Source organism: Malurus melanocephalus, unplaced genomic scaffold (genome assembly GCF_030028575.1).
Source record: "Malurus melanocephalus ecotype Western Australia unplaced genomic scaffold, MMel_1.1 scaffold_129, whole genome shotgun sequence".
NCBI lineage: Eukaryota > Metazoa > Chordata > Aves > Passeriformes > Maluridae > Malurus > Malurus melanocephalus.
The window spans coordinates 1,540,669-1,566,556 of NW_026623361.1; the positions used below are offsets into that span (position 1 = coordinate 1,540,669).

The 25,888-nt window shown below is 43.4% G+C and overlaps 4 protein-coding genes across 6 annotated transcripts in view; 2 read left to right on the forward strand and 2 right to left on the reverse strand.

Moving 5' to 3' along the window:
• Positions 1–5,400, reverse strand: part of ITPK1 (inositol-tetrakisphosphate 1-kinase) — a 138,456-nt gene extending 133,056 nt beyond the window's left edge. Inside the window, exons 1-2 of the mRNA XM_057370629.1 lie at positions 5,249–5,400; positions 4,796–4,974 (exon numbers count right to left, since the gene is read on the reverse strand). Of these exons, the coding sequence (XP_057226612.1) occupies positions 4,796–4,890 (95 nt within the window). The 5' untranslated portion in view covers positions 4,891–4,974; positions 5,249–5,400. The remainder of the gene's footprint in view (positions 1–4,795; positions 4,975–5,248) is intronic.
• An 11,798-nt stretch (positions 5,401–17,198) lies between these two features.
• Positions 17,199–22,906, forward strand: LYSET (lysosomal enzyme trafficking factor). 3 transcript variants are annotated; one of them, XM_057370632.1, is made up of 2 exons: positions 17,199–17,316; positions 19,293–22,906. In XM_057370632.1, exon 2 carries the CDS (start codon positions 19,309–19,311, stop codon positions 19,702–19,704), a length of 396 nt encoding a protein of 131 aa, XP_057226615.1. In that variant the 5' UTR covers positions 17,199–17,316; positions 19,293–19,308; the 3' UTR covers positions 19,705–22,906. The 3 variants fall into 3 exon arrangements, with proteins under 3 accessions (XP_057226615.1, XP_057226614.1, XP_057226613.1); XM_057370631.1 differs by having other exon boundaries at positions 17,200–17,474; positions 19,293–22,905; XM_057370630.1 differs by lacking the exon at positions 17,199–17,316 and adding an exon at positions 17,694–17,796.
• Positions 22,907–24,696: 1,790 nt separating this feature from the next.
• On the reverse strand, positions 24,697–25,590 carry GON7 (GON7 subunit of KEOPS complex). Its single transcript, XM_057370638.1, has 2 exons — positions 25,279–25,590; positions 24,697–25,181 (listed from the first exon to the last, which is right to left on the reverse strand). The coding sequence occupies exons 1-2, from the start codon at positions 25,520–25,522 to the stop codon at positions 25,054–25,056; spliced, it is 372 nt and encodes a 123-aa protein (XP_057226621.1). The 5' UTR covers positions 25,523–25,590; the 3' UTR covers positions 24,697–25,053.
• A 56-nt stretch (positions 25,591–25,646) lies between these two features.
• The window catches only part of UBR7 (ubiquitin protein ligase E3 component n-recognin 7), an 8,850-nt gene continuing 8,608 nt past the window's right edge, over positions 25,647–25,888 (forward strand). The window contains exon 1 of the mRNA XM_057370637.1: positions 25,647–25,887. Coding sequence (XP_057226620.1) covers positions 25,726–25,887 — 162 coding nt within the window. The 5' untranslated portion in view covers positions 25,647–25,725. The remainder of the gene's footprint in view (position 25,888) is intronic.

Below are 25,888 nucleotides of genomic sequence, written 5' to 3' on the forward strand. Positions count from 1 at the left end.
TCACTAGAAGACATAACTCAATCAGCCCACTTCCACTGCCTTTTGTGGGCAGAATTTGACTTTCTCAGTATTTCCATCATTCCCTGAGAAGTTCTTCCTCCCAGATCCTCACCCTTTTTTATGGAAAAAATAAACCCACAGCACWGTAAAATCTTACCATAAATAATCCAGCTATTAGGGTGTGCTAGCACAGTTCTTCTGTCTGTCAAGTTGTGAATTACATCTTCAGGTAACTCTTCAATTCCTTTTCTATTTGCTTTCTACATGACACAAAGAGGAATGACTTTTTACGTCTATAGCTACACAGAAAAGCCACCACGTTACCATGCAAACTTACAAGCTGCACATGTGAATGCTTTTGTCCAAAATAACTAAGAAGTAGGTTATCATTCAGAATCGGGGGACTTTAAATCGTCTCCTCTTGGATGAGGCGTATTTCACCTCACATCACTATAACTTATTCATATTGCCGTGACCTTATTGCCTCACATCTCCAGAGCTCCCAGAAGAGACCACAGTAACAGCTGACAAGCAGAACAACTACCAAGGAAATGGAGGCTTTTTCAGAGCAAAGAAATCTTTGTAAATGGCTGCACCTCACTAATCTTAACTAGTGCCAAACACACACAACTTATTTTCTGAGTAGATATATGCATTTTTATGTATTACCATCACCACTCCTCATACGGCATGAGCAAGAGTCTTTTTATTTACAACAGAGACCTGGCAGCATATCCATGCATAYTTTACAAAATGATAACATGGGCATCCAAGAGTCCTTACCACCATCTGACACTGACACAACAGCTCTCCCATCTCTATAATGGAATGTGGCATCTCCATTTCCCTAACCTCATGTTACTGCTCATGCACCTCCACAGTGACAGCCATTCCAGGGTCAACGTGATGAGCATGGAACTGATTGAATTGAGAGTCTTTGACAACTGCRTAACCATTAAATGAAGCTTGAGACAGAGGATGAGACCAAGAAGCTAGAGAAAGGAGGAACCATTATTTTCAGCAGCAGCAGGGACACATGACAACATCAGAACTACACAYTTATATCACAGGCTCCTAAATTCTCTGTTTGGAGTGCCTAGAAACGTTGCCTTGCTTTTCAGCGGGGSATAAATACTCTATATAACACACAGAAACCTAAAGCTCTGAGAGGAGCAGAACACAAAGGCTCACAGGAAAGTCTATTTGAGATGTACAAACCCTACATTTGCACACTGCAATCCCACAAGGACCCTATTCAGGTAACTGCAGCATATATGCTGGAATGTAGATAATTGCAAGTGCAACACAAAGCATGGTGTCTTAGCAGCTTTACTAAAAGCACAGGACAACTTGTCAATAGCAGTGAATTGCCTCCTGACTACTAAATTCACTGACATCAAAAGAAACCTGTACCTGTTCCACATAAAAGAGCTCAACCCTATAGTACAATTCAAACAKGAATGCCTTCATATCAGCAAGGCTGAGACAGAAACTCTCTTCTCTCCATTGAAACTGTACTGATGCACATAAAGAAAGGAACATAAAAGTCTTACTCCAATGTCAGTTTACAAAGGACCTTATGTAGAAAAGAGCTGCTGGGCAAAACCAAAAACCACCTCAGGAAACAGACCAGAACCAAGGACACACCTCATCCCAAAGGAATGCCCCTGCCATGGTGCTTCAGACACAGCAGGGAGAATGACTAACCTGGCACTGGGGAGAGAGGTCACATTCCTCTCTACACACAGTGGCAGGTTCAGCCAGAGATCACAGTGAGCTTGGCCCATCTTCAGGTTTGGTCTCCCTTGGGTGACATCAACTGCAGGCTTGAAACTGGGCTTCCCAGGTGACAGACCAAGTACTCTATCCTCCAGGTCAACAGCTCTCAAGGCACTATTCATGGATCACTGATTATCTGCAAGAGACCYGTGAAAACACACCCGCCTGTTTGCTCACCAGCCCCAAGGAGATGCAGAAGCATTAAGGCCTGCAACTGAACAATTTGGGATCACTGGTCTGGGCTGTAAATGTGAAGGTAGATACAACCATAGGCATTACCTTCATCTCCTTTGGCTATACCTGGAAGGCACAGGCAAGGCTGTCATGCTCTACAAAGAATACAGCTTGGGTAGGATGTATCTAGTTTGTCACAGTGAGGACCATACGTGCAGGTGACCTCAAAGGGCTTTGAATAAAGGAAGATTCCCTTGTGGATAAAACAGTAAGCTAAAAATCCCAAGACGGTGTATTCAGACAGGACAGCTCCCATGTCAGTCACACAGAAAGTTTCAAGATGGATTCAAACAGGAGGAAAGTATTTAAGGTTCCTGCCCAGTGTCTGTGGAGCAGAAAGCTGAAGGCAGGACTGCACCTTAACTGCTGCTCCACTCACTGGCTGTGTCTCATTTCAGCTCAGACAATCTAASCTAAAACCTAGAGCCACTCTTAAAAAGGCAGTCAAGCACTTTGAGTTTATCTCAGAGAATTATTCAAACACATTTTGAAATGTCTGTCCATTACCTCTTTAGGATGTCAGTGCTTTGCACTAGAAGTTGCTGCGCTTTCAGACTGTAAAGAAATGAAGATTCTCCTTATCCTAATAATACCCTTGATTTAAACCCAGCATGCCTCAGGAGTTCATTAGAAGGCTCCTCTTACTTTCCTGGACTACATAACTGCTTCATTACAAACCCATACAAACTGAACTTTGTAGTCATCCAGAAAGTATATCCCTAGGCAACAGGCAAATAAATTCCAAGTAGCAGTCACCATAAAGTACGTAAAGTAGACAGACAGACACAKAGTCCACTCTAACACATGAATCACTGTACAGGAATGAGCATGCTTGTCTTGTTTTTTACCATACACAAGACTTCTAGTAAGATGTACGTTGAGCTTGGCACRACTTCTTCTAAGGCAAAAAAATGCTCACAAACATACACATTATCAAGAAGATATTATCCATAAGATACTTGAAATCTTTGCCTAAATAAATGCAGCCTCCCTTTGGTATCAATAGAACTTACTGGGAATGAAAACAGAGGATCCAAGAGAGAAGCAGAATGTACTCCAATGACTGTATTGAGACTTAAACCAAACATTTAACTCTGCTCATACAGAAACGCAATAATGCTTTTAAAAGTACTGAAGCATATATGGACAGCTGTTCCAGTGTCAGTAAATGCCATTCAAATTGACCTTAGTCTGTACAGGATGACATAGCCTAATTTTTACCAAGAAATTAGTAAGTGAAGCAAGAGAAACACTTTAGGGTCAATTTTCACAACACCATGAGGACCCAAAACTATTAATAAGTTTGTACAGTATGCAAAAACTGTAGATCAGTGTTATGTAACACGAGTGGAAGGAATTTCTGAGGTAGAGAGAAATGAAGCAAAGCACTTAATCAAAAAGAGAAACAAGGACAATGGAGGACAAAAAGTCAGTTTTGCAGATTGCTAAATATTATATATTTAGCTGTATATAATACGAAGAAATTTTAATGGATTTTGCAAAAAACAACCTATACCAAACCTCAAGGACCTAAAAACTACATTTTTCGTATGCTGAATAGAGGCARAAGTGTGTTTCTGAGCATCACAAAAACTAACCTAAAATTTCAAGCAAGAGCAAAACAGCATTACACATCGACAAGTATTTTGTTTGGAGAACCACAKGAAATTTAAAAATACATTAAACCAGAACTTGTGGCCTTTTCTATACTTCAAAGAATAATTTAGTAAATTTTGCTGAAGGTTGACAGAGGGGATACAGAATGCCAAGTACAAAAGCTGATGTAAAAAGCTTCTGTCACTTTCTTGAAACAGTTTTCTGTTTTGCCTCCTTCATCTTTACAGAAAGAAGTGCTGTCAACAAAATTTCACAGGGACTGGTGGTTTTAGCATGACATGCTTTAAATGAAGCGCATTTGAAATCTCATACAATATATTCTATAAAGTTTGCAACATATTTTTAATTAACAAAATTGATTTAATATCCTTGTTATAAACTTACTATTAGAGAGAAGTAAGAAAAAGCTGTTACTCAGTTAGCAGAAGTTGTAACAAATATGTCACAAGACCCTGGACCCATATGGAGTTTAAACATCCAATTAAATAATAAAATTGTGTAATACACTGCATAAATTATCCTCTAAGCTATTCAGATAAAGTCTAATTACAGCTTATCAAACTAACCTTTACCTCTGAGCAGCACAAAATAGACAGTTACACCACCTTAAGATGTCTCATTCATCTCCCAAATGTATACAAGCTTACTCAGGGGTTTGCAGACCCTACTTTTACGTGTTTTCACACGACTTGAAGGAAAGTTATTCCCAGGTGTTTGACTTTTTKGAATAACTGGGCTTCGTTGCAAGGTCTGTAGATTTCCCAAATTWCACTATTTCAGCGGGAATACAAGAGACGTTCGGTGAGCAGGTGGCAAAAACGTACCGGGGCGAGCAGTAACGCGGGACTGGTGCCGGGCCCTCGCGCACCCAGGGGCACGCTGCACCATCCCGGATAGTGTTACCCTGGAGCGACCGGCATCGCCCAGGTGAGCGGCAGGAGCACTCAGCCCGGCTCGGCGGCAGCGGGGCGGGGTGCSCGGGGCACGGCGAGCCCTGCGGCCCCGGTGGGCAGAGCCGGCTCCGCGGAGCCAAGGACCGAGTGCGGTCCGCCCGAGGGCGGCGCGGGCCACGGCCGAGCACGGAGCGGCCCCAGCCCCATCCCGGGGCCGCCGCCTGCCCCGGCGGCCGGCCCGGCGCTCCCCGCGGCGAGGGCCGCCTGCTTACCGGCACAGCTCGGCGAAGGCCTGGAAATTCAGTTTCCTGATCTTCTTCTCGCTTAGCCAGTATCCCACCCGCTTCCCCTTCAGGAAGGTCTGCATGGTGCCGCCCCGCGAGCAGGGGACTAGTCCGGGGCGGCGGGGCAGCGCGGCTGCCGCTCGCACTCGGTGCCTGCCAAGCGACGGCTGCAAGGGAAGCAGAGAAAGGAGGATCAGCCGGTTCCCCGCGGCGGGCGCTGCCCCCCGCTCGCCCGCCCGCTCCAGTGAGCCGCCGAGCCGCGCCAGGCGCAACCCCCGGCGGCGAGCAGCCCCCACAGGCCCTTCCCCGCACCGGCGGGCAGCTCTCCGAGGCAGAGAGAAGCCGCTCCCCGCACCAGCCCCGGAGCGCCCAGGCGAGCAGGCACGCCGCCGCCGCTGCCGCCCGCCCCGCGGCACGCCCGCAGCGCCCGCACGTACGGACCCCGCCGCCGAGCTCGCCTCCGTGCCCGCTCGCCGCCGCTGCTGCTGCTGCTGCTACGCGGCCGCGGTGGTGGTGTTGGTGCTGCTGCTGCAACCGCTCAGCTCCCCATTTGCCCGCTATTCGCACCCGCCTCCACTTCCTCCTCCTCCGGGCCGCCCCCTCTGCCCCGCTCCCACCCACCTCTCGGGGCGGGCACCGGGACGCTCCCGCCCCGCCGCAGCACCGACGGGCCGCGCCCGCCCCGCGACTCCGCGCCGCCGCCGCCAGGGGGCACCCGCGCCGCCGCCTTAAAGAGACAGCGCCCCTTTCTGGGCCTGGTCCGTCCGGGGGCCCCGGGGGCGTGGCCCGTGGATGCACAGGGGGATTTTGGTTTCCTAGGGAAAACTGTTTTTTTGCAGCCACTTACATTTCCTTGGTGCCACTACAAGCGGTTGTTCAGTACATCTKTCAAGGTTCTAAGTAAACATGAGTCTTCACTGCAAAACCAAATATCTTCCTTCTTCCAGCGTTTGTGAGTATCTGTAGGGATTAAACKGAGTTTTCAATAACAGCTATTTCTTATTTAACTTTCTTTTGCAGGAGGCAGGCAATGCAAGCATGAGCTGACATTCTAATTTTTGGGTTGTGCATCCCTAAATACTGAGGCAGCTGTTCTGTGCTTCATTTTGGAGGAAGAATCTTTCAGTCTGAATTACTTTGCTATCTCTCAGCACAAGTGTCATTCTTTGTTCTTCCCCTTCATCTGCAACGATCATCATTTTATCCTGAACATATGTCTCTCTGGGAATGGAAAGCATGGCCTCTACTGTAACAAGGTACTTCACAGAGGGGCTGGCAGTACCTGCAACCCTGAACTGAGGTGCAGATGATGCTTCTATGACGACGCTTTCTGTGAACCAGCCCTGGAGCCCTGTACAGTGGGAGCTGCTCAGCGAGTTCTGCTGACTCACAGTGCCACAACAAATGCGGTTTTATAACTCCAGCAGAGTAGTGGAAAAGTGGTAGAAGTACCCATGCAAAAGAAAGAAGGGTGAAAACCTTGAGAAATATAAAAGCGGTAATTGACTTAGAGAGTTGGTATAAAGCGTTTTACATTCCTGTCATTATTCACATGAACAGTGCAGTCATCCCGACCCAAGGGTATATTGGAAAGTAGGCAAGAAATGGAAACACCTGCAAACAGCTCATACCAATGGTTTTTGAAAATTAAGAGTATTTTTTCTCCATTTGTGGTTGCTTTGAGGAATAAATATCTTTATTTTCTCCTCCACCTTATTTGCCACTGATATGTTCTACCTTTATTTTACAGAATACTTTTTATCTTAATCATATTCACACATTTTTTCACAGTTTATTAATTAATGTAACTAGAACTAGTAAATGTATTTTGATAGCATGATTCCTGCTGCAGAATATTTCATTATATTTAAACATTTTGTGGGAGCATGGTAATTTTGGAAAAATTGGTAACTCAAAAATATTTTATTGAACATTTTCAAATTTATATGAGAATCCTGAAACAAACTGACTTGGTTTTTTTGTTATGAAGTGTTTCATTTTGCCAAAATCAGTGCTTTATTTCAGCTATCATTTCACTGGAATTATTTTAGACTTACTAAAATTTGCATCAATATATTAAGCTCAAAATTTATATTTATATCAGAATAGAATACGAATATATTGAAACATGAAATTATTGAAGCCAACTTCCTAAATTATTTCTTTCTGAATTTTTTCTTTAAGAAATGTCATGGCTTCAGACCAGTCTAAAACAGTCTGCAGAGACAGAAATATTTATGAACTTTTTTCCAGATGCAAGAGAGCAGGTTCTCAGAGGTGTTGAGCATTCCCAGCTCCTGTGGAAATGAAGCACAGACATAAAAAAAAAAAAAAGGAGGAATTTGCTTTGCTTCAAAATAGACAAACTTGAATAACATATATCAAAGACCAGATTTAATCTTAGGAAGGAGAAGGCCAGTAAATGCCTTCATTTTAARCTACATTTTTTGAATGTAACCCTTGTTACCTTGTTAACCCTTGAACAACTGCAGGTGTGGGAAACTTATCTCACGTGGTGTGCAGCTGTACTGCACTTGCTGTACAATGTTGCTGAATAAATTACAATCCTCTGTTTACACTGCAGATCTTGTTCAGGCAATGCCAAACCTGTGACCACAGGAAGCCCCAGGGTAATGTTTACACAATTCTTGATCAGGAGCAAGCTGACTATTCCTGTGACTTTCTGTGGCCCAACTCTGTAAGCTACAGCTCATGAGCTGGTTCATGCTAATTAGAAGGGTGAGGGTTGATTAGGATCTTGAGCCCTCTGGCAATCAGAACTATCTTCCCCTTCATCTTAGCTTCAGCTACAGGCCAAAGCAGGTTTCCCTTGTTTAGCTGGAACCTCTCACACCTTCTCTTCTAACCCTTTCAGCAAATAAAGGGGCTCTGACAAYGCTGGATACTTGCAATGTGGCATAAATTAATGAAATTTCATGGAAATTCATTTTAGAATATGAGGCATATCCATTGATTTAGTTATTGAAGTATATTTCCTTAGTATTTTTTGAATTATTCTTCAGCACCTGGAAGAAGTCATGATAGATCTTTTCTAATGAGTGGTAAGAAGGCGAAGTGATTTACATTGCCTGCAGTTTTGGGTTTTTACTTTTRCTTGCATTTTTTATTATTACAGAATAGTTGTTACCCTGCTGTGGTGGGCAGGAGCRCAAGCTGAGCCTTCTGTATCAGGATGGGTCTCCCCTTTCTGCAGTCAGTCAAACCATTAAGTCAGATCATGTGCCAACATGGCACTGTTGGAATGAGGTTGTAGGTAGGAGGGAGCACAAGGAAAACCTGGCATGCRCTGCACTGCAGCATCTGGGCCCGGGTGCTGCACAGTGTGCACAACTTGTCAAGACCAGGGAGGCAGCCAGAGAGAAATGCATCAGAAGCATGGTGGGCTGCCATTTCCTCAAGCCTCTGCTATATATGCAACCGATTCATCACTGCAAGATTCATTAAAAGGCCAAATATACTTCTTTTCACAGTGGCTCACTACAGGATGTGTGTGACTGAAGCAAAACTTCTACAATTGAWGATTATTTTTTGCCTAATTTCTGGCAAAACCATAACTGCAACTATTGTCTGGAAACTTTTCTAAATGCACTCTGGGCCARCAGCTTTTAAAAGATAAACCAGTGAAGGTTAGTTCTGGGGATGAAAACTCATTTCTGATGTCTGAATTCAAACATACCACAGCTATCGCTTGCCAAGGGCCACACGACACCCATGCACTGTGGGGTTCTGGTCACAGCTCCCAGGAGGGAGCCCCTCTAGCACCTGATCCTACTCAACTGCTCTGCTCTGAAGGGCCGGGTGCCCACAGAGACAGCACAAGAAAAGCCTTGCCAGCTGGAAATCAGTCATTGTACAGTTAGTTAAATCAGGTGTTGCTATTTAGAGCCACAGCCCTCCAAAATCTGCCACTAGTTCTAATCTTCTGCCACACTCTCCTTCACAACAGTTCATGTGCTTATGTGGCTGTGCAAGAACAGAATAAGGGAGCCAGGAAATAGCTGGACTGAAACAAACCTAGAAAGTTGACAACAGTATTTAAGTCTTAGCCTAAACCAACTCCTTAGTTCATCATTCTTTTCCCCACCTGTTTATAGAGGCACAAGGCAGTGAAAAGGTTGGGAAAAGGAAGCCAGGAAGAGAAAGCATCAAATGGYCTCTTTTTGTAGCAATCTCACTTCACAGCAGCAGCAAGGGTGGGAAAGGCATGGTTCACCTCTACTTCCTTGCTCACATGACAACCGATGCAGTTTATGCTTCAGTATTCTGATTTTACAAAGAAAAGCATTAGTGAGTACTCCCTGAGGTTCCTTGGTATTTCAGAGATCTTGTAGAAATGACAAGAACAAAGTCATCTAGAAGGRCTCAAAAAACTTCCAAAAGAGGGTAACGATGCCTGGCAGATCACCAACTCATGTGGGCCAATGCAGGGCCATTCAAGGATTTCTGAGCTCTCRACAACCCCAACAGAGCRCTTCTTAGATTGCTACCTGACACACTGGGAGTACAGCAAGCTCTTTTRTTCTAGTCTGAAAATAGCCTAACTRTGGGGTTTTTGAAACTGCACAGAAACTACCTTTTTGAGAAGGTATGTCTTACTTTATATACAACTCAAAAGGTTTTCTATCCTGAGCTCTGATGAATGTATATGCTGCAAGAAAGTAAGAARGGGTCTGGGTGCCAAGTTTGCTTGCTTGTCACATAGCACGTTGGGGACAGATTTTGTATAAGCTCGTAAGTCAAGGAAAGCATTTCAGTGAACAAAGAATTTAAAGCCACAAAAAACCTATGTGGCCAAGACAAAAAATGGCAAAGTCCTGTGCCAGTGCAATTATGTCAGGAGCAGATTTTTTCAAACTGAATAACTAAACTCAAATGTGGATACAAASTGCAGTGCTATATATTACTGTAGCTCTCTTGTCTTCTACTGTGGCAATCAGCTACGTGGAAATAATGCTCATGCAAACTCTTTTCATACAGACACATGGAGATTTATACACTTAGGTGATCGTTTCAGTGTAGTTAAAATGATCCACATTTTATGTGCAAGGAAATCCTGAAAGATTGTTTTCTGAAGAATTTGGGTGACCTCACAGTGCATTAAGGTTTGGATTGAGACCTGGATAAGGATTAGCCTGCAGTGAAGTTTTCTCTACCTACAGTTTCATGTTAAGAGAGTTATTCTGCTTATAGCTGTTTGTGATTTTTTAGTCAGGTAGTTTTAAGTACTTATAATAATTCTGGAAGCARGCTTCCAGCTAAATGAGCCATCTTACCACAAAAAAAAAATATATTTTGCATTGCTGTAGTTCATTACTTTTAAAAAACAATGTAATTATTTTTAATATGATTAATATAAATAAGACTGACATGGGCACATAACTCTTACATATAAAGTGACCTGGACATATATGAATCCTACCACTATTGTCCCGTATTTTGCTGACTTACTTTTGTCTTTGCTTCTCACGTTAGGAAGATGTTGAAGGTGGCCTGAAGATGTCCTCATTCCAGTGGTTCTCCACTTCCATGAGTTGTTTGGGGCTACACTTTTAAATTGCTAAAACTGAGAAAACAGGAAAGATACAAGTCCGGTGTGGGCCACACCATCACTTGCACTTTCTTCTGATGCTTATGGCTGCAGTGATTGAGGACCTTTTTCCTGTTTTGCCTAAATGCTTCCTTAGGGTTCACTAACAGTTCACAGGCCATTGTGCTTGCTGATTTTGCACAGTCGAATCAGGAGACACTGGSTTTTTTGCTCTCTGGGAAGGGCAGCAATTTCAATCTTTTCAAAAGCTACCACAATGTATAGTCTTACAAGTGCAAAAAGAATAGATTCAGAAAAGCATTTCCAAAGCCCATGCAAGCAGTATGCCATAGCCAACTAACTCCAGTGCATAAAAAAAAAAAATCAAACCAAATCCATCAGATAGTATCCCCAGCATGTGAACATGTTTCAGAAAGACACACCTCATTTTTGTCTGTGACACACAGAGGAAACTCAAGCTTCATCAAGATATAGAAAAGCTTTTGGAAACTTAGTCCTAGCCAAAATGAGCTTGCCTTGGAAAAAGAGATCTTTTGGACATCTATCACAGGATAGCCACAACTGTCCTGAAGTTAACTAAAGATGCTGCTGGGTGACAATCTAGAGGCACACCTGGGAAAGCCCTGCTTTGAGTTAGGTGTTGTTCGTCTTGTGCTTGCAAACCTTTCATACTTGGGCATCAGTGGTGCACTGACTTCTACTCACTGCTCTCCTAGAAGCAGGAATATAACCAGTCTTGCTTCACCAATCATCCCCATTCTTGGTTTTTTTCCACTCAGAGTGTGTTTCGAAACATTATCTCATCCCCATACTCAATAAACAAAAGAGGCTTTTTTTCCTTTTTGCTCAAGTACCAGTCCCATATCCAAAGATTAAGCTATACACATACATCTCCATGTTACCAACACTCTGTCCTGTAACATCCCACTTTTACCTCCTACTACATGCAGCCCTTCTGAAAGAAGGTCATGCAGAAAAGAACTGGAAATTCAGGAGTAAGTTATAGAGAACAGGAGATAATCAGCTGCACTGTAAAAGCCAAACCACCATCAACAAAAAGAGCTGGAATAAATCAACTAARACCACAATTTAGTTATAGCGCTGAGCATTTACTAGATGCTCAGGCTTGTAAAGTGAAATAGATAACTCATTTAGAATCACAAACTTTCAGACATTTCAGATTGTCTAAATCGTGTAACACCTTRTACTTGCATAGGTGATAAATTCCATTAATACTTGTTGTATCACTGTGCTATTAAATTTATTATCTCACATACTCAGTGCCTGTCAGTCTGTAAATAAAGCTTAGGGAATGAGCACATCTGAATGCGGGACTTGTTAAAACCCCATAATGTCATTATGGACTTGCCTGGACAGGTAGTGCTTCTCAATCACTTTTCTGACAACTAAAAGGGACACTTCCATGGACAGGACCAGAGCAAATATTCCTAATGGTTCTGAACAAGCCACTTTGGTGCTTCATGTTAATGTACCACATATGCAAGTGCAGCCTTTRGAGTTGAACATACAATACCAATGCTGCCCTTTGGGATTTTCCCTTCTCTCAGAGCTTCCGGAGAGGGGAAGGAATGTTGGTGACTGAACRGATGAACGCTATTTGCCTTGAGCCTCAGCTTTCTTGTGTGACCTCTGAAGAAAGCTTTTCACACGGATGAGAAGTTTGCCACAACCTATACCTTTGAAGATTCCCATTGTTTGATAAGGGCTGAGSTAACATTGTACCTTTTCCCTTCATTAGAACCCAATTTCCACTACCCAAACAACCAACTACCCCAATACACATAGAAGCTCAATGTCTAAAAGACGTCTGTCTATGTATTTGTTTTTGAAATTGTGCAATAAATACAAGTACATACACACTTCCTCTTTTATTTATTTGGGAAAATTACCTAAACAAATCAGATGGAGGAAAAGTTAGAAGAATGTTCTTCTTGAACTCTCAGCACTTTGTGTAGTGGTTATTTCTGCTCCATTTGCACCAAGCCTACGAAGTGGGATTCTTTTCCACATGGAGGCCTGCCAGGGGAAACCAGAGAGGGTAAGGAACACCCTAAACCAGAGGAAAGCACTCATGCCACCATTTAATGGCAGAGGCCTCAGGATATGCCAAGGAGCAGTCATAAAGGTGTTTCAAGCACTTAAGTAATTTCTTAGCTACTAGACTATAGAATTCTCTCTAGAAAATGGTTTCATAAGTCAGAGAATTAGAAGTTACCCAGCTGTCTTGAGGGTAGAGTTGATAGTGGTTTCAGGTTAGATTTTGGCTACTCTGCAATAACAAAAAAAGCTGCAAGAGGGACTGACCACAATTTGTAGGATATCTTCTGAAGATGATGAAGCCTAGATTGGGGTGGGGAATAATAATAGGCATGTGGGTCTTGTCAAAGGATCTCATCTACTTAATTTTGAGAGAATTCAAACCTGAACTGTTCTTTGCTAATTATCTCCACTTGCTGTGAATGACAATAGCCCCAAAAGACTGGTTTATTATCATTCCAAACAGCTGGGGAAAGGAGAACTTGCAGCTGTCACAGACTTTTCTACAGTAACAAAACCCTTGTGGTGCTGGCTAACATTGGTGGTTTGGGGGGCGGGGCTTTATTTGTGCAGATTTCCAGAGAAGGGACATCTACGCCTTCTGTTGTGCTCTTCTTTGTGATCCTCCTGGGTTAGGGTGGGTGTTCTCACCCACCAGTCATGTGCTCGCTAACCAAGTCACTAAGCATTTTCACAGTGTGAAGCCACTCCAGAAAAGTATTAGGCTGCCTAATTTTACCAAGCTAAAGATTTGCCACTGCTTCAGAGGCTGTTTTGCCAGAGCATTTAGAACTACCACTTCAAAAATTTGCAACAACCTGGGAATTACAGTGTCCAGCTAGTGAAAAAATAGTGACAGAATAGAGGATGAAAAAACCTTGAAATTGTAACCTCTGCTTCAAGACCCAGATCAGGATAGGTGTAAGTTTACATCACAATCCATTGAAACATCATTATTTATGCACTGGATTCGCTGGTGATACACTTCTACSGGTAAGAGTTACCCAGAACACTACAGACTCCTGGCAAAGAAGCTCTGCACTATGTAGAGGCATCATTTTAGAYTGGAGGTGCTCTGAGTCCTACTAAACAAAGCAATGCAGAAATTCACCTACAGTTGACACATTAATTTAGGCCAGATAGTGTTTCATCTGGAGAAAGTATTGATTTAGATGCACTTGTTACAGTTTCATAGCAGTGTATTTCTTACCCTCCTAGAACCTTCATGTTGTTATGATGACTATGTTTATATTCTGTTGGTGAAAGGCAAACCAGTCATACATTTGTGTGGAAAAATGGATATTTCCCTCATTTAAGAATGCCAACAAATGCAGTATTCTTGCTAGAACTGTTTTAGCAAGACAACGCAGACATGAGGCAGACATTTAAAGCTAGGATTAAGAAGGAAAAGATCCAGGAACATGGTGTTCTAGATGAATAAAAAATCAGTGTCCTATAAAGTGAAAGGCAAATGCCATCTTGACAGAAATGTCTCTGTTATTAAATTCTCACTTCTTGGTTACTTGTCAGTGAGAACCCACTGCAACTCTGCTAAATATAAACACAAGACCTACCCAAAAGAATGCAAGATGCATTCTGTCCTTCAGCTTCTGCCTTCTCTTTGGAAGGCCAACTTATCTTGGTTTGGTAATTAATCATCTCAGGTCTTCTACTTTTGCTTTTCTATTTTGGCCAAAATCTAGGCCTAGAGAAGACTTTCCATTAATACCGAGTTACGAAAACTTCATTTGACTCAAAGATTACAACTAATTCTTCTGATTCCTTTTGTCAACCCTCATTTATCCTGTGTAATTTGTCAAGATTCTGAGTGCACTAACAGGCCTTAATTGCCCCAACACTCCTCACCTGGGGATTTTCACCTCACATCCCATGGGCTCAGGAGCCCCAGTTTAGCCAAGCCCAGGTCAGCCATGACTGTGCCAATCTGTGTTTACCTGGACCTGGAGTTACCTGATTTCCTAGCTTGACCTCAGTCCTTTCTTATTGGTATGGACCTTCGTGGCAATTGCTAGGTTGTGTCAGACCCACAATCACTCACTGTACCAGACCCTAGCCTGTGGGCTGCCTTCACAGCTTGACCTTGGACCTGCTTTGCTACTTGCCTAACGCTCTGTACTCCTGGCTGAATCTGGTGTGCCCTGCTTGCCTTGCTCAGGCTCTGTGGCTTGGGCAGTGAGGCTTTGCACCATCAGCTGTGTTCTTGTCCTTGGCTCCTGCCCTCTATGGATCAAGCCAGCTCTCACTGCTCCAGTGCTTTTCTGTTTTACCTTCAAAATAAACCAAACATTTTTATAAAAATACATCACATGTCAAAACTAAGTGAAATGCTTTTTTAATGGTAAAAAATCCCACTATTAATTCTCTGATTCTGTTCATTAAATATTATTTCCTTTGGATTCAACAGACTTCTATCTTCTCCTCTGGTTGCCAAGCTGAATATTTCCCTTTTGAGTCTCACCAGGTGTATGTTCTCATTTCAATGTGCAGAGTWATGAATTCTTTCCCTTTATTATTACCAGCACTCATGACTGGAATTTAGGTTTGAAATATGTCTAAAGCTGAGAACAGTTGCTTCTTGTTCTATTAATTTTGGTAATATTCTCTCCCCACTTAAAGGCCTGCTGCTTTAAACTAACCCATCAATCAAACCCTCAGCTGAGCTATTTGCTCTGTCCCTTCCTGTATTATGCCAGGGGTTAAACATAACACTGAATTTATGAAGATTGAGATCTAGCCCAAAAATACTACAAATCACTTTGTCTGGTGTTATGTCTTAGCTTCCAAWGGCAGCTTGTGTTTGTTACAATAACTCTTCAAATTTTTCAGATCCTTCTCTTTATAACCTCAATCTGATGCTTATGGTTATCACAGAAGACCCATGGTTGGGTCTTTTAACCTACTTCTTTTACAAGCAGGTTAAATCCTAAACCACCCTCCCTTTCCAAACCCAACCATTCAGTGAAAAGACAGACTTCTTAAGTAGGAATAAGTTCCAYATTTCACTGCTTTTCTTAAGTGCAAATGCAGGCTTTACACTTAGCGCATGTATTCACTGCCAAGCCATACATTCACATAGTCACACATTAATTCGTACTGAAACTCTTCAACATCTAGATGGGTATTTTAAAGGAAAGTGGTTCCTTTCTCATCATTACCTCTAATCTCAATATAAGAAAATACAATATAGCCATGCTTGACTGGAAGGTCTGTCAGCCACACAGGAGCTTTATTCAGCTTTATTCCCAGCTTTTGGATCAGCTGGGACCTCACCACCTGTGAGAACAGAAAGAATGGCATTTAGTTGAGAGAAGTGTCCCAGGGGTAATTAGCTGTATGTACCTATTCATATCTACATCTTTCATCAGAACTACACTAATGGTTTATTTAAACTTAAGGAAAGATAATGAAATCTTCATTCAACTGAAGTAAAGCGTAGAATCTCTAACCTGGGAGTCAGTGTTGCTCAGGTTGGCTYGGCCTGTGGTGCCAGGCGCCACCTTGTGTCACTTTTGGGCCTTTAGTTCAATGAGCATTAAAAGAGTAATAATTATATTATTATTATTAATAATAATAATTTTTAAAACCCAAACAAAACAGCACAACTAAAGGTGAAGTTGCTCTGTGACAAAGAATTTATATTTCTGACTCCTGTGGGCTCTAAACAGYGTCATTTTTCTGTACTGATATCTGCAGCTCCGTACATTTAGTCATAGGCTCTCCTGACTGGAATCCAAGCTTCTAACACTTTTCATTGAAACACCAAMCACAGCAGAATAAGCCATCATAAATTTGATTTTGCAGCAGCTCTTATATATTGTATCACATGCACCTACTACATACCCAAGAAAAGTCAAAGAAGATCCTGTGTATTTACACCCATGCAGAAAAGTCATTGCTTTAGCATCTTTCATTTCTTATTGGGCATTCCTTTTCAAATCCTTTTAGCCTCCTCAATGACAGCTGTATGAGAGTGAATTGTGGCCACTGCTGCTTTCTTTCTTTCTCCATGAGAAATGGTAGTTTTCTCCTAACTTTGGGATACAACCATTTAGTAYGAAATTTTCACTTCACATGTCACGCAATCAGTTTTGGCATTTGCTGGCACGTAGTTGCAGTCACACAGTTCCTGAATTCAGGCAAACACGCTCTCCAAACACAAACTCTCCCCAGATCATTGCTGTGCCGTCACTGAACGGCACACATCTGACCATTTCATTTTYCTGTCAGTTTAAATGATCTTTTAGCTTCATTAAATGCTTTTTTCCCTGYAGATCACAGAAACATATGGGCCTCAAAGATCATCTGGTCCCAACCCCCGCTGCCACAGGGGATAATGAGCCTATAATATCTACTAATTGTTTAATTCAATAGAAATAATACAGTAAGTTAGCATATACTGGGTTTTGACTACACGTTTGCCATTTGCTGGAAATTGTTTCAGTTTCTATTGTAACTTCCCTAGTAATCACCGTTGTCACTTCCCTCGACCGGCTCACGCCGCCACTGTACCAAAACACAACACTTTTGGTCTGTCCCCTCTCAGCGAAGGAGCTCAACACCGCCTGAGGGCGCCGCCGCCATTTTGGGCGAGGCCACCGCGGCCACAGAGGGGCGCGCGCCCGAGCCAAGATGGCCGCCGGCCAAGGCGCCCGCCCCGGATGCGGCCGCGCGCCCCGGCAGCCGTTGCCCCGTGCCGGAAGTGGCGGTGCCGGAAGTGGCGGTGCCGGCGGGCGGCCATGGCGGCGGGCGGGCAGCGGGGCGGGCCCGCGGGACTCGCCGCCTCCCGGCGCCTCGGCGCGGGCTGAGGGGAGCGGGCCGCCCGCCGCCGCCCTCCCGCTCCCTCCTTCTCTGCCGGAGGAAGGTAAGGAGCTGCCGGCACCGGGAAGGACTCGTGGTGGCGAGGCGCGTCTCGCCTGGAGCGTGGGTCCGGCAGGCGGTGTGTCCGGTCGGTCGCGGGAAGAGAGCTCCAGTGGGGTGAAGGGGTCCGAGAACCATCGCGGGTGTACCCAAAAACCAAYTGTAAGTTGCATTTGGGTCTGGAAACGGAGAATAAAAATGAGAAAACTCTGTTACCTCAACCTCCTTCGGTATAACCGGGAGCTAAGACTTTTCTTCTAGCTGCTGCTCAAGGGCAGGATCTAAACCCGCTGGTGTTTATTTTCTTAAATCTACTGCTGTTTTGATAGCGCTTGTGCTTTCAGTATGTACATTCCTTCTGACGGTTTATTTTCGTYGAAGGAGACAACTTGTGAGCCAGCTCGGATATGCCGAACTGCTGCAAAAAACAGCCAGCGGCTTATTTAGCGGGTAAACGTGGACCTGGGGTTCAAGGTTTTACCCTGTACRTTAACAGCTCCTTCCTTACATGAATTTTTCGTTGTCCTACTAAACGTATTGACTCGGGGTAATAAAGGGAAACGTGCAGTTGAGTTATATCGAAGGATCAGCTGAACAAGAAGTTGCCATTACTTGAGTCTGCAATAGCTTTCTCAAGTATTTACTGTTCCTTTTCAGGTATTTACTGTTCTTTCTCAGGTGTTTACTGTCCCTGTTTGTTCGACTCTTTTAGCTACCATGAATGCAGCAGTGTGAGGGCCAGAACAATTTCTCCAGGGCTACCTTGATCAGATTCTGTCCTGTCAGGATTGAGGATATCCCTACTTACGTAAAACCAGGAAGTCTTTCAGGATTGCTAACCAAACAGATTAGTCTGGTTCAGAAAGGTGTCATGAATTGGTATCATCTATGGTAAATTCTCTAATGCTTCTGTGAATTGTTACTCTTTCCTATGCATAATTCATTTTAAAATCAGCATTTCTGCCAGGTATTTTAAAGGCCCAGTATATTTTCTTAGAACAGCACTACATAGATAGATTTTACGCCTCTCTTSGGAAAGGTAAGATAGGTAAAAGCCAAGAAGTCTTGGCTCTTTTTACCCCCTGTGCAGGGGCTGTTTGGAGGAAAAGAGGTGGTGACTTCATTTGTGTGGGGGTACTCCAGCTGGAGTGTTTGTGACTGAAGAGTGTTTCCAGTCACCTAGACTCATTCAGCCAGCTGGAGATTTGAAGCAGCTAAAATTGAGCCCAGTAGTGTCTGTGGGGCATCAATAATGTATGCTTTTTCTGCATAGTACCTGGTGGTGAGTGCCTGGTTTGTTCTGCACCGAGGCACTGACCACTGCAGGTATGCAGCTCTGCTCCTCTGGAAGGCCTGTGGCACCTGCCCACACAGGGACAGTGGGAACACGGTGGGGTGCAAGTATCACGGTTATAGCACCTTCACGTGTGCAAAGACATACCTTTAGTACAAGTTTGAACCTTGTGTTCAAACTGAGAACATCCCTTTTTGGGGTTCATAGATGGGCACTCTGCTGGAGCTTAATACAACTGGATGTTGCTGCACCACAGACAAACAGTAATGCTSCTGTTACTGGCTGTATAGCAGCATGTTTGTCTTGCAGATGTCAAGGAACTTTTCAAACTTTAYGTATTTATAGAAAATCTTACATTATCCCCACTGTATGTTTAAAGACATTGAGAGCATRTGGGGTATCTTATCCTTGATAGCTTCTGTTTTGTTCCCTCAGTACCTGACTAGCCAGGTATATCCTGATAGCCAGCAGGCCCTAAAATATCCAGTGCCATGAATGGAACTTTGTGTGTTGTTGCCATTAACCTGTTGCTGGCAGAGTAGTGATGTAGAAACATCAATTTCTGAAGATCCGAACTAAGTTTYAACTAATGTATAATGAAAAGTTATAGAAAGTTAACTTAAGAAAACCAAGGTTCCCCTCTTTCTCCAAGCTGTACTGAATGTTTATATCACCTTTTGTTTCAGGTGCAGAGCATGGAGAATGATGAACTTCCGCCAGAGGATGGGCTGGATTGGTGTGGGGCTGTACTTGTTAGCAAGTGCTGCAGCTTTTTATTACGTCTTTGAAATCAATGAGACTTACAACAAACTAGCACTGGAGCACATTCAGCAACACCCCAAGGAGCCACAGGAAGGAACCACATGGACACACTCCTTAAAAGTACGACTGCTATCCTTGCCTTTTTGGCTGTGGACGATAATATTTTTAATACCATATTTACAGATGTTCTTGTTCCTCTATTCCTGTACAAGAGCTGACCCCAAAACTGTTGGGTATTGCATCATTCCTATCTGCTTGGCTGTTATTTGCAATCGTCACCAAACATTTGTGAAGGCTTCTAATCAGATCAGTAGATTACAGCTGATTGACACTTAGCTCAAGTTCTACTTTCTGTTACTGTTTTGAAGCAATTGCATATGCCTGATCTAATCACAAGACTGAAGTTCTGAGTGAAGGCCGGAAAGAGCCTTTTCTTTCAAACTGATAAGCAATGAAGAGAGTGACTGTTTTCTATTTAAAACAAACAAGTAACTACAAAGGTTTTTAATTATGCGTCTATCAAGTGGCCAGAGTTGGGAGAGCCCTGTGTGACATGTGATGGAAGTATTCCTCATTTTGCCTTAATGATGCAAAATTGCAGCACTCCATCTGAAATGTCCTGTGGGAAACAAGTTTCTGGTCTTTACTCCTGTGTGCAAAAGAGTGATTTCCTGTATTTTCCCTTGGAGTGAAATCAATGAAAAGATACTTCTTTGTGGTAAATGTAAAAGAAATTGAGAACATGATTATAAAAGCTGCACTTAACACAATTCTTTGCTTTTTCTTTTTTTTTTTTTATTATCTACGTCAGTGCTGTTTTTAGTAATTTTTTTTAAAATCAGTTTAGATACAAAAACAGGAAGCAAAGAATGAAGTTTGTGCAAATATTTAAAGGGAAAAAGTACTTATTTTCCTGTGGTAGCCTACTTGTTTTCAGTTACCACAACAGACCTACACTGTAGTAGGTAGGCAGTGAGAAATGGCATAGGCCTGGAGCTTGGTGCTTTAAACTGCTTTCCTGTGACATCAAAAGCAGCCTATGCTGCCATTGGCCTGTAGCCTGCACAAAAATTCTTTTGTTTCCTTCTCCTATTATCTCACTTGATAAAATTACAAGTTACTGAAATTTATGATTCTAATTTATTCATTCTAATTTCACTCCAGACATCATGCAAAACCATATTCCAKGAGAACTGACATATTAGGAAAAACTTCAACTTTGGGAAAGGTAACTGGTTGAGGGTTGCTACAAACAGGCTGTAAGTCAGATAATCATGTTTCTTCCAGAAATCCAAAGAAGTACGATACCTTCTCATTCTTGTAATGAATGCAAATTTCTTCAGTCATACTGAAATTCCTCTGAGATTTCTTTGCCATAATTTCAACCTCTATTTTTCAGTGCTGTTTTTGAATAGCATTTAAGTCTAACTGCTGTATTGTGTATTTTGAATAAGACTGAATCTGTTATTTCTTTCTATTGTTTTTGTTTCCTCTTAGAATAACTAAATTTTTGTCCCAGCCAAGATGGAARTAACAAATATGAAAACAGAGCAAAATACACTTTTTGGAAGCAGTAGGCTCAAAAGAATTATGAGCTAAACTCCTTGCTATAACTTCAACTGTATGTGATTGTCCAGACCCGATCATCACAAATGCTAATTAATTTCTGACTGCTTTAAGGGAATCCTGGAGAGTGTCGTCTTTCTCTTGCTTTGCAAAGAGAACGCTATTTTCAGGGTTGCTGTGTTTAAGCATGGCAGTTTACAAAATCTTAAACTTTGTTTGCACTTAGAGATACTTTGAGACTCTGGTTTCAATTGACAGCGTCGGTGCTAGGACCTGAAAATAATGTAGCCTTTACAAGAAGGTTTTGAGTTCTAAGTGCAATGTGAAAAGGAGGAAGCTGCCATCGTAGTGTGCTGGAGTAAATTGTAAACTCCGATGAGTCGTTAGTATCTTGGAGAGTCTGAGCTTTTGAGTTGTGTTGTTTCTCAACTTTTAAAATCACCATGCTATTTATCTATAAAATAAAAACTTTTCAATGTTTATAAACAGAAGTCTGTCAATGCAGATATATATCAATAGCTTTTCATTTTTGTTGGTTTTGGTTTAGTGGGGTTTTTTTGCATGTTTGGTACCAAATAGCAGTGCAGGTTGTCAGTTGCTGTCGCCTGCTCTCCCGTCCTTCCCTCAGTGTGTGTGTTCAGTTCATCTTTTTTTGTCCTTTTATGCTCTGTGCCCTAATCACTTGTTTGTAGTCTGAAATTCTGGGGCTTGCTGGATGAAACAACCCCTTTGTAAAAGATACCTCTGGCTGGACTGTTTTTAACTTGATGTTGTAGTTTTAAACTGAGCMGTTATGTTGTATTCAGATGGAATTATTTAAAGAGCCAAGAGCATAAGAGGAAGCATCAAAAATAGAAAAYGATAGAAGAACTGTCTAATTTTCTGTTGTGCAAGCATGTGACCCTTAGCAAATTCACCAGCATGCCTGGTGGGATGGGCCAGGCTGTCTAGATGTGCTGGAACACATGCTGGGCATGATGGGGACTTGCAGAATGGAGGCTTATGTTAGTAAACCTTTCCACCAAAAGCCTGGTTTTGGATTACTGCTGTTGACAAGATTGTGCTTTGCAACTAACTAAGAAAAACAGTCTAATTCAAGCAACTGGTATGTGTGTGAGGATTTGAGCTTGAAGTGGAAAGCAGCAGTGGAGAGAATYAGACTATTAACAGATTATACAAATACTAGACAATAGGAATTGGAGAAGAGCAAAGTTAGTTCTCCTGGTGTTTGCAGCATTTTTGGCACCAGAAGAACATCAACAGGTGAAATCTTACCCGCCGGGTAAGTCAAGGGAAGACTACAAAAATTAATGATGAATTTATTTTTACTGTAGTGTTTTAAAAGAAAAGAAGTAGTGAAATACATTTAGCTTGATTATTCTGAAAATTTATAGGTACTGTCAAGGCTGATTATCTGAGTCACCAAAGAACTGCCTGTAACAGAAAATGACATTATCTACAAACTTTTGGAATAACCAAGCTTGAAGTTTTGCAACATTCTGAGCTTTAATTTTCTGCCAACAACGTGAATAGCTGTAACACAAAGGTGATTAATAATCATCTGATGCCACCTACCCTGGATTTCTTTTTATTTGTGTCACAAGATAAAGCATTGTCAGACTGCTTGAACATCACTTGAGCAGTCTTAGTTTTTTTAGCTGCTTGACCTTCACCTGACAATCCCTTCCCATCTCAGGAATGTGTCTGCCACATATTTTTAAGTGCTACTGTGCCTGTTCTTAACTGCGTCCCATGGGAAGCAGGTCCCATGAGGAGCATAATATGAGGCTGCAGCCCTTCAAACTTGGACAGAAGTTGCAATAAAATGTTCTTTACGACACATTTCTTCCAGCAGCAAAGTTGCAAGTTTGATTTCCTTTTAAAATTAAAAATATGAGGATTGATTTATCCTTGGAACATACCTTTCCAGTTGGTGCAAAATGCATACTAACTCTCCTTATTTTCTCTTGCCTGGTGCATTGTTATCTTGAAAGTATGCTTTTTAGTTTATTAAAAAAAACCTGCTTTTTATGTCAGAATATTTGATGAGAACCACTTTCCTACAAAAGCAGTTTAATAACTTTATCATATAGGTAAATKTTAAGAATTGACTTATCTTAGCTCACCTTAAAGATAATCCTATGGTACAGCTTTCTTCTGGAAAAAAAAGAACATGCTATAGCCATAAGAAGGTCATTCTGCTCAGCTCGATCCTCAGAGCCCATGTCTACTAACCCACTTGGCTGGTGCATGTGCCCAAAACTACTGCACAGCTGTTGACWCTGCTGAATGCTAGCCTAGTTACAAGTAAAGCCCCATGATGTCTCAACTGCCAGACTACTGGGTATTTTATAGAGAATCTGATATTCATAATTGCTTGTGTATAAATTACCTTTTAAGATGGAGTGAGTGGGAATTAAATGGGCTGCAATGGGTGAATGGCATTCAAATCCTTAATGAAAATGATAACTGTGATCTCTCTCCTGGGAGCCAGGGAAGGACTTGCACTTTTAGATAATGCCCCAATTACTYGGCATAATGGGATTGCCTCCTCTCCCTCAAAGAACTGAGTGCCTTGCATGTTTGAGATTTAAAACTTTTTTTTTTAATACAGAATATTGCAACCTGKTAAGTTCCTTCCTGAATTTAGCGTCAAAGTTGTTTGAACCAGCAAATTCAGTATTTGAAAACAGTAACAACAGAGTAGAGAACCACATCACACTAACGCTTCCTATGCCTGGTAACCTCACAGCAACTCTCAGAAAAATAAAGTCTGTTAAGTTAGGGCACCTCTGTCACAGTCAAACTACAACTTAGAATTGCATAAGGTTCCCTGAAGCACCAGTGCTCTTTTTGTAATTTGAAAATTTTTGTAGCTGCAGTAAGTACTAGCAAAGCGTCTTTCAAGGCAGAAATTTGAGTGGTTGTTTCTGACCCAATGCCCACTAGTATTTTCTGGAGCTCAGATGCAGCACATTCCTGTGTCCAGGTTGACAGGCAAAAAGAAGTACCTCATTACTGGAGTGTTACCTGCACTTACTCCTGTGCTAATAAAGTTTGGGTCTGCTGCTTTAGACCAAAGGTTTTCAGCCCATGGCATGCCAGGCGACTGTTTACACAGTTTATATGTAAAGGCCACAAATTCTTGCCTAAAGTTAAATGTCACTTTTCGGCCATCCCACAGTTCATACCGTTTTTGGAGTGTTTTGTCTGGAGGAAAAGGGAAAACACTCCTCTCAGATGTAGGTGTACAACAAGCTTCCAAAGCTGTAGAACAAGCTCATAAAAGATGTCATCACTTTCACACAGATCACATGAAAGAGCTCTTCTAATACATTTATCAGACTATTTTTTGTACTAAGCGTTGCCTTTGCCATTTTGATGAGACACTCCCTGCAATAAATTATCTACCCTAGAACATTTAAAGCATTTTATCACTTCAAGATGATGCAGCCTGACAGATCAGAATTCGTGTAATTTTCTCTCACCCCAGTTCCCCAGCAACTAAACCTCCTTAGTCTTCTGAGTTGGTCTTTTCGACTCTTAGGCTGTATGACTGACTATCCAGTGTTTTATACCTGTTCACAGAGGCATACTTGATTGATGGGTGACTAAACTTTGTAGATGATAGGCAAAAATAATCTTCCATTGTAGGATTGTACAGGAATGGACAGTCCTACACATGCTTGTTATTTTGATACTTATACTGGTCTTACATTCCTTTTTCTGCATACAAACACAAGTTGTCTCGTACTTTTAAAGATCATATTTGACAAAATAACTCTTCAGATTTTATTGCTTTATTTTAAAAGTGTCACATGAAGAAATACTGTGACTCATAATAAGTTAYTGAAAAACATACCAATCAGAAAAGTTGTAAGAAAAGTTTTATACTTGTCAACTAGTTGTCAGCGTACTGTCACCCGGTAAGCAACACGATGCTCACACCCAGGCGCATCCTTTCGGTAAGGCTTCCGTATTACTCCGGGATAGACACTGCGCTTTTAAACGGGAGCAGCAGCGCCGCAGGAGCCGGCCCGTGCAGCGGGCCCGGGACACTTACAGTCGGTACAGCCGAATGGGACTGTCCAGGCGCAGACCCGGCCTCCAGCGCCGTCCTCACGGCTGCTGCACCTTCGTTCGCTTCACGGGAGGGTCATCGCCGCTCGCCGCTGTGTCCACGTGGTTTTCGTCTTCGCCTTCATCCTCCTCATCGTCATCGTAGTCGTCCTCATCCCCGCCAGCACCTGCCAGAGTTCGGGCGGGCGCGGTTGAACGGTGCGGGGCGCGAGTGGCGCCCCGGGGCCGGCGGAGCCCCCTCGGCGCGCCCTCCCCGCCACTCACCGCGCTGCGCGCCGCCCGCCGCCGCCCGCTCCTCCTGCACCAGCGGCGCCAGCAGCTCCACCACCCGCTCCTGCAGCTCGCTCAGGGCCYGCCGGAGCCCGCGTAACTGCGCGGCCTCGCCCTCCTCCGCCGCCGGGTACGGCACCCGCACSGTCCGCGTCCGCCCGTCGCGGCCCCGCAGCTCCGCCACCAGATCCCGGCCCGGGCCCGGCTCCGGCTCCGTTCCCGCCACCGGGTCGGCCATCACCGCCCGCTGCTCACGTGCCCGCCCCGCCGGTCACGTGCCGGCTGCGCGCGCCGCCCCGCCCCGCCCCGCCCCGCGGTGACACACCGCCCCCGGTCACGTGGGGCGCGCGCCATTCCGCTTCCGCTGTGGCGCCCCCTGGCGCCTCCTTGGCTCCGTGTTTCCCGCCTCGCTTCGCGCTCCTCGGCCTTCGCGGCCCGGCGATGGAGGCGGCAGCACCGGAGAGCGCCGAGCCAGGGAGCGGCGGGAGCGGCGCGGAGGAACCCGTGGTGTCCCTGGCGGAGGTGCTGGCGGAGAACGAGGAGCTGGAGAAGGAAGCGCGGGCCGTGCTGGGGGGCAGCGACCACGAGCGCTGCAGTTACTCAC

Bases quoted from the DNA above. Each gene is read 5' to 3' on its own strand.
- LYSET (XM_057370630.1), top strand. From the start codon at position 17,720: ATGCCGAACTGCTGCAAAAAACAGCCAGCGGCTTATTTAGCGGGTAAA.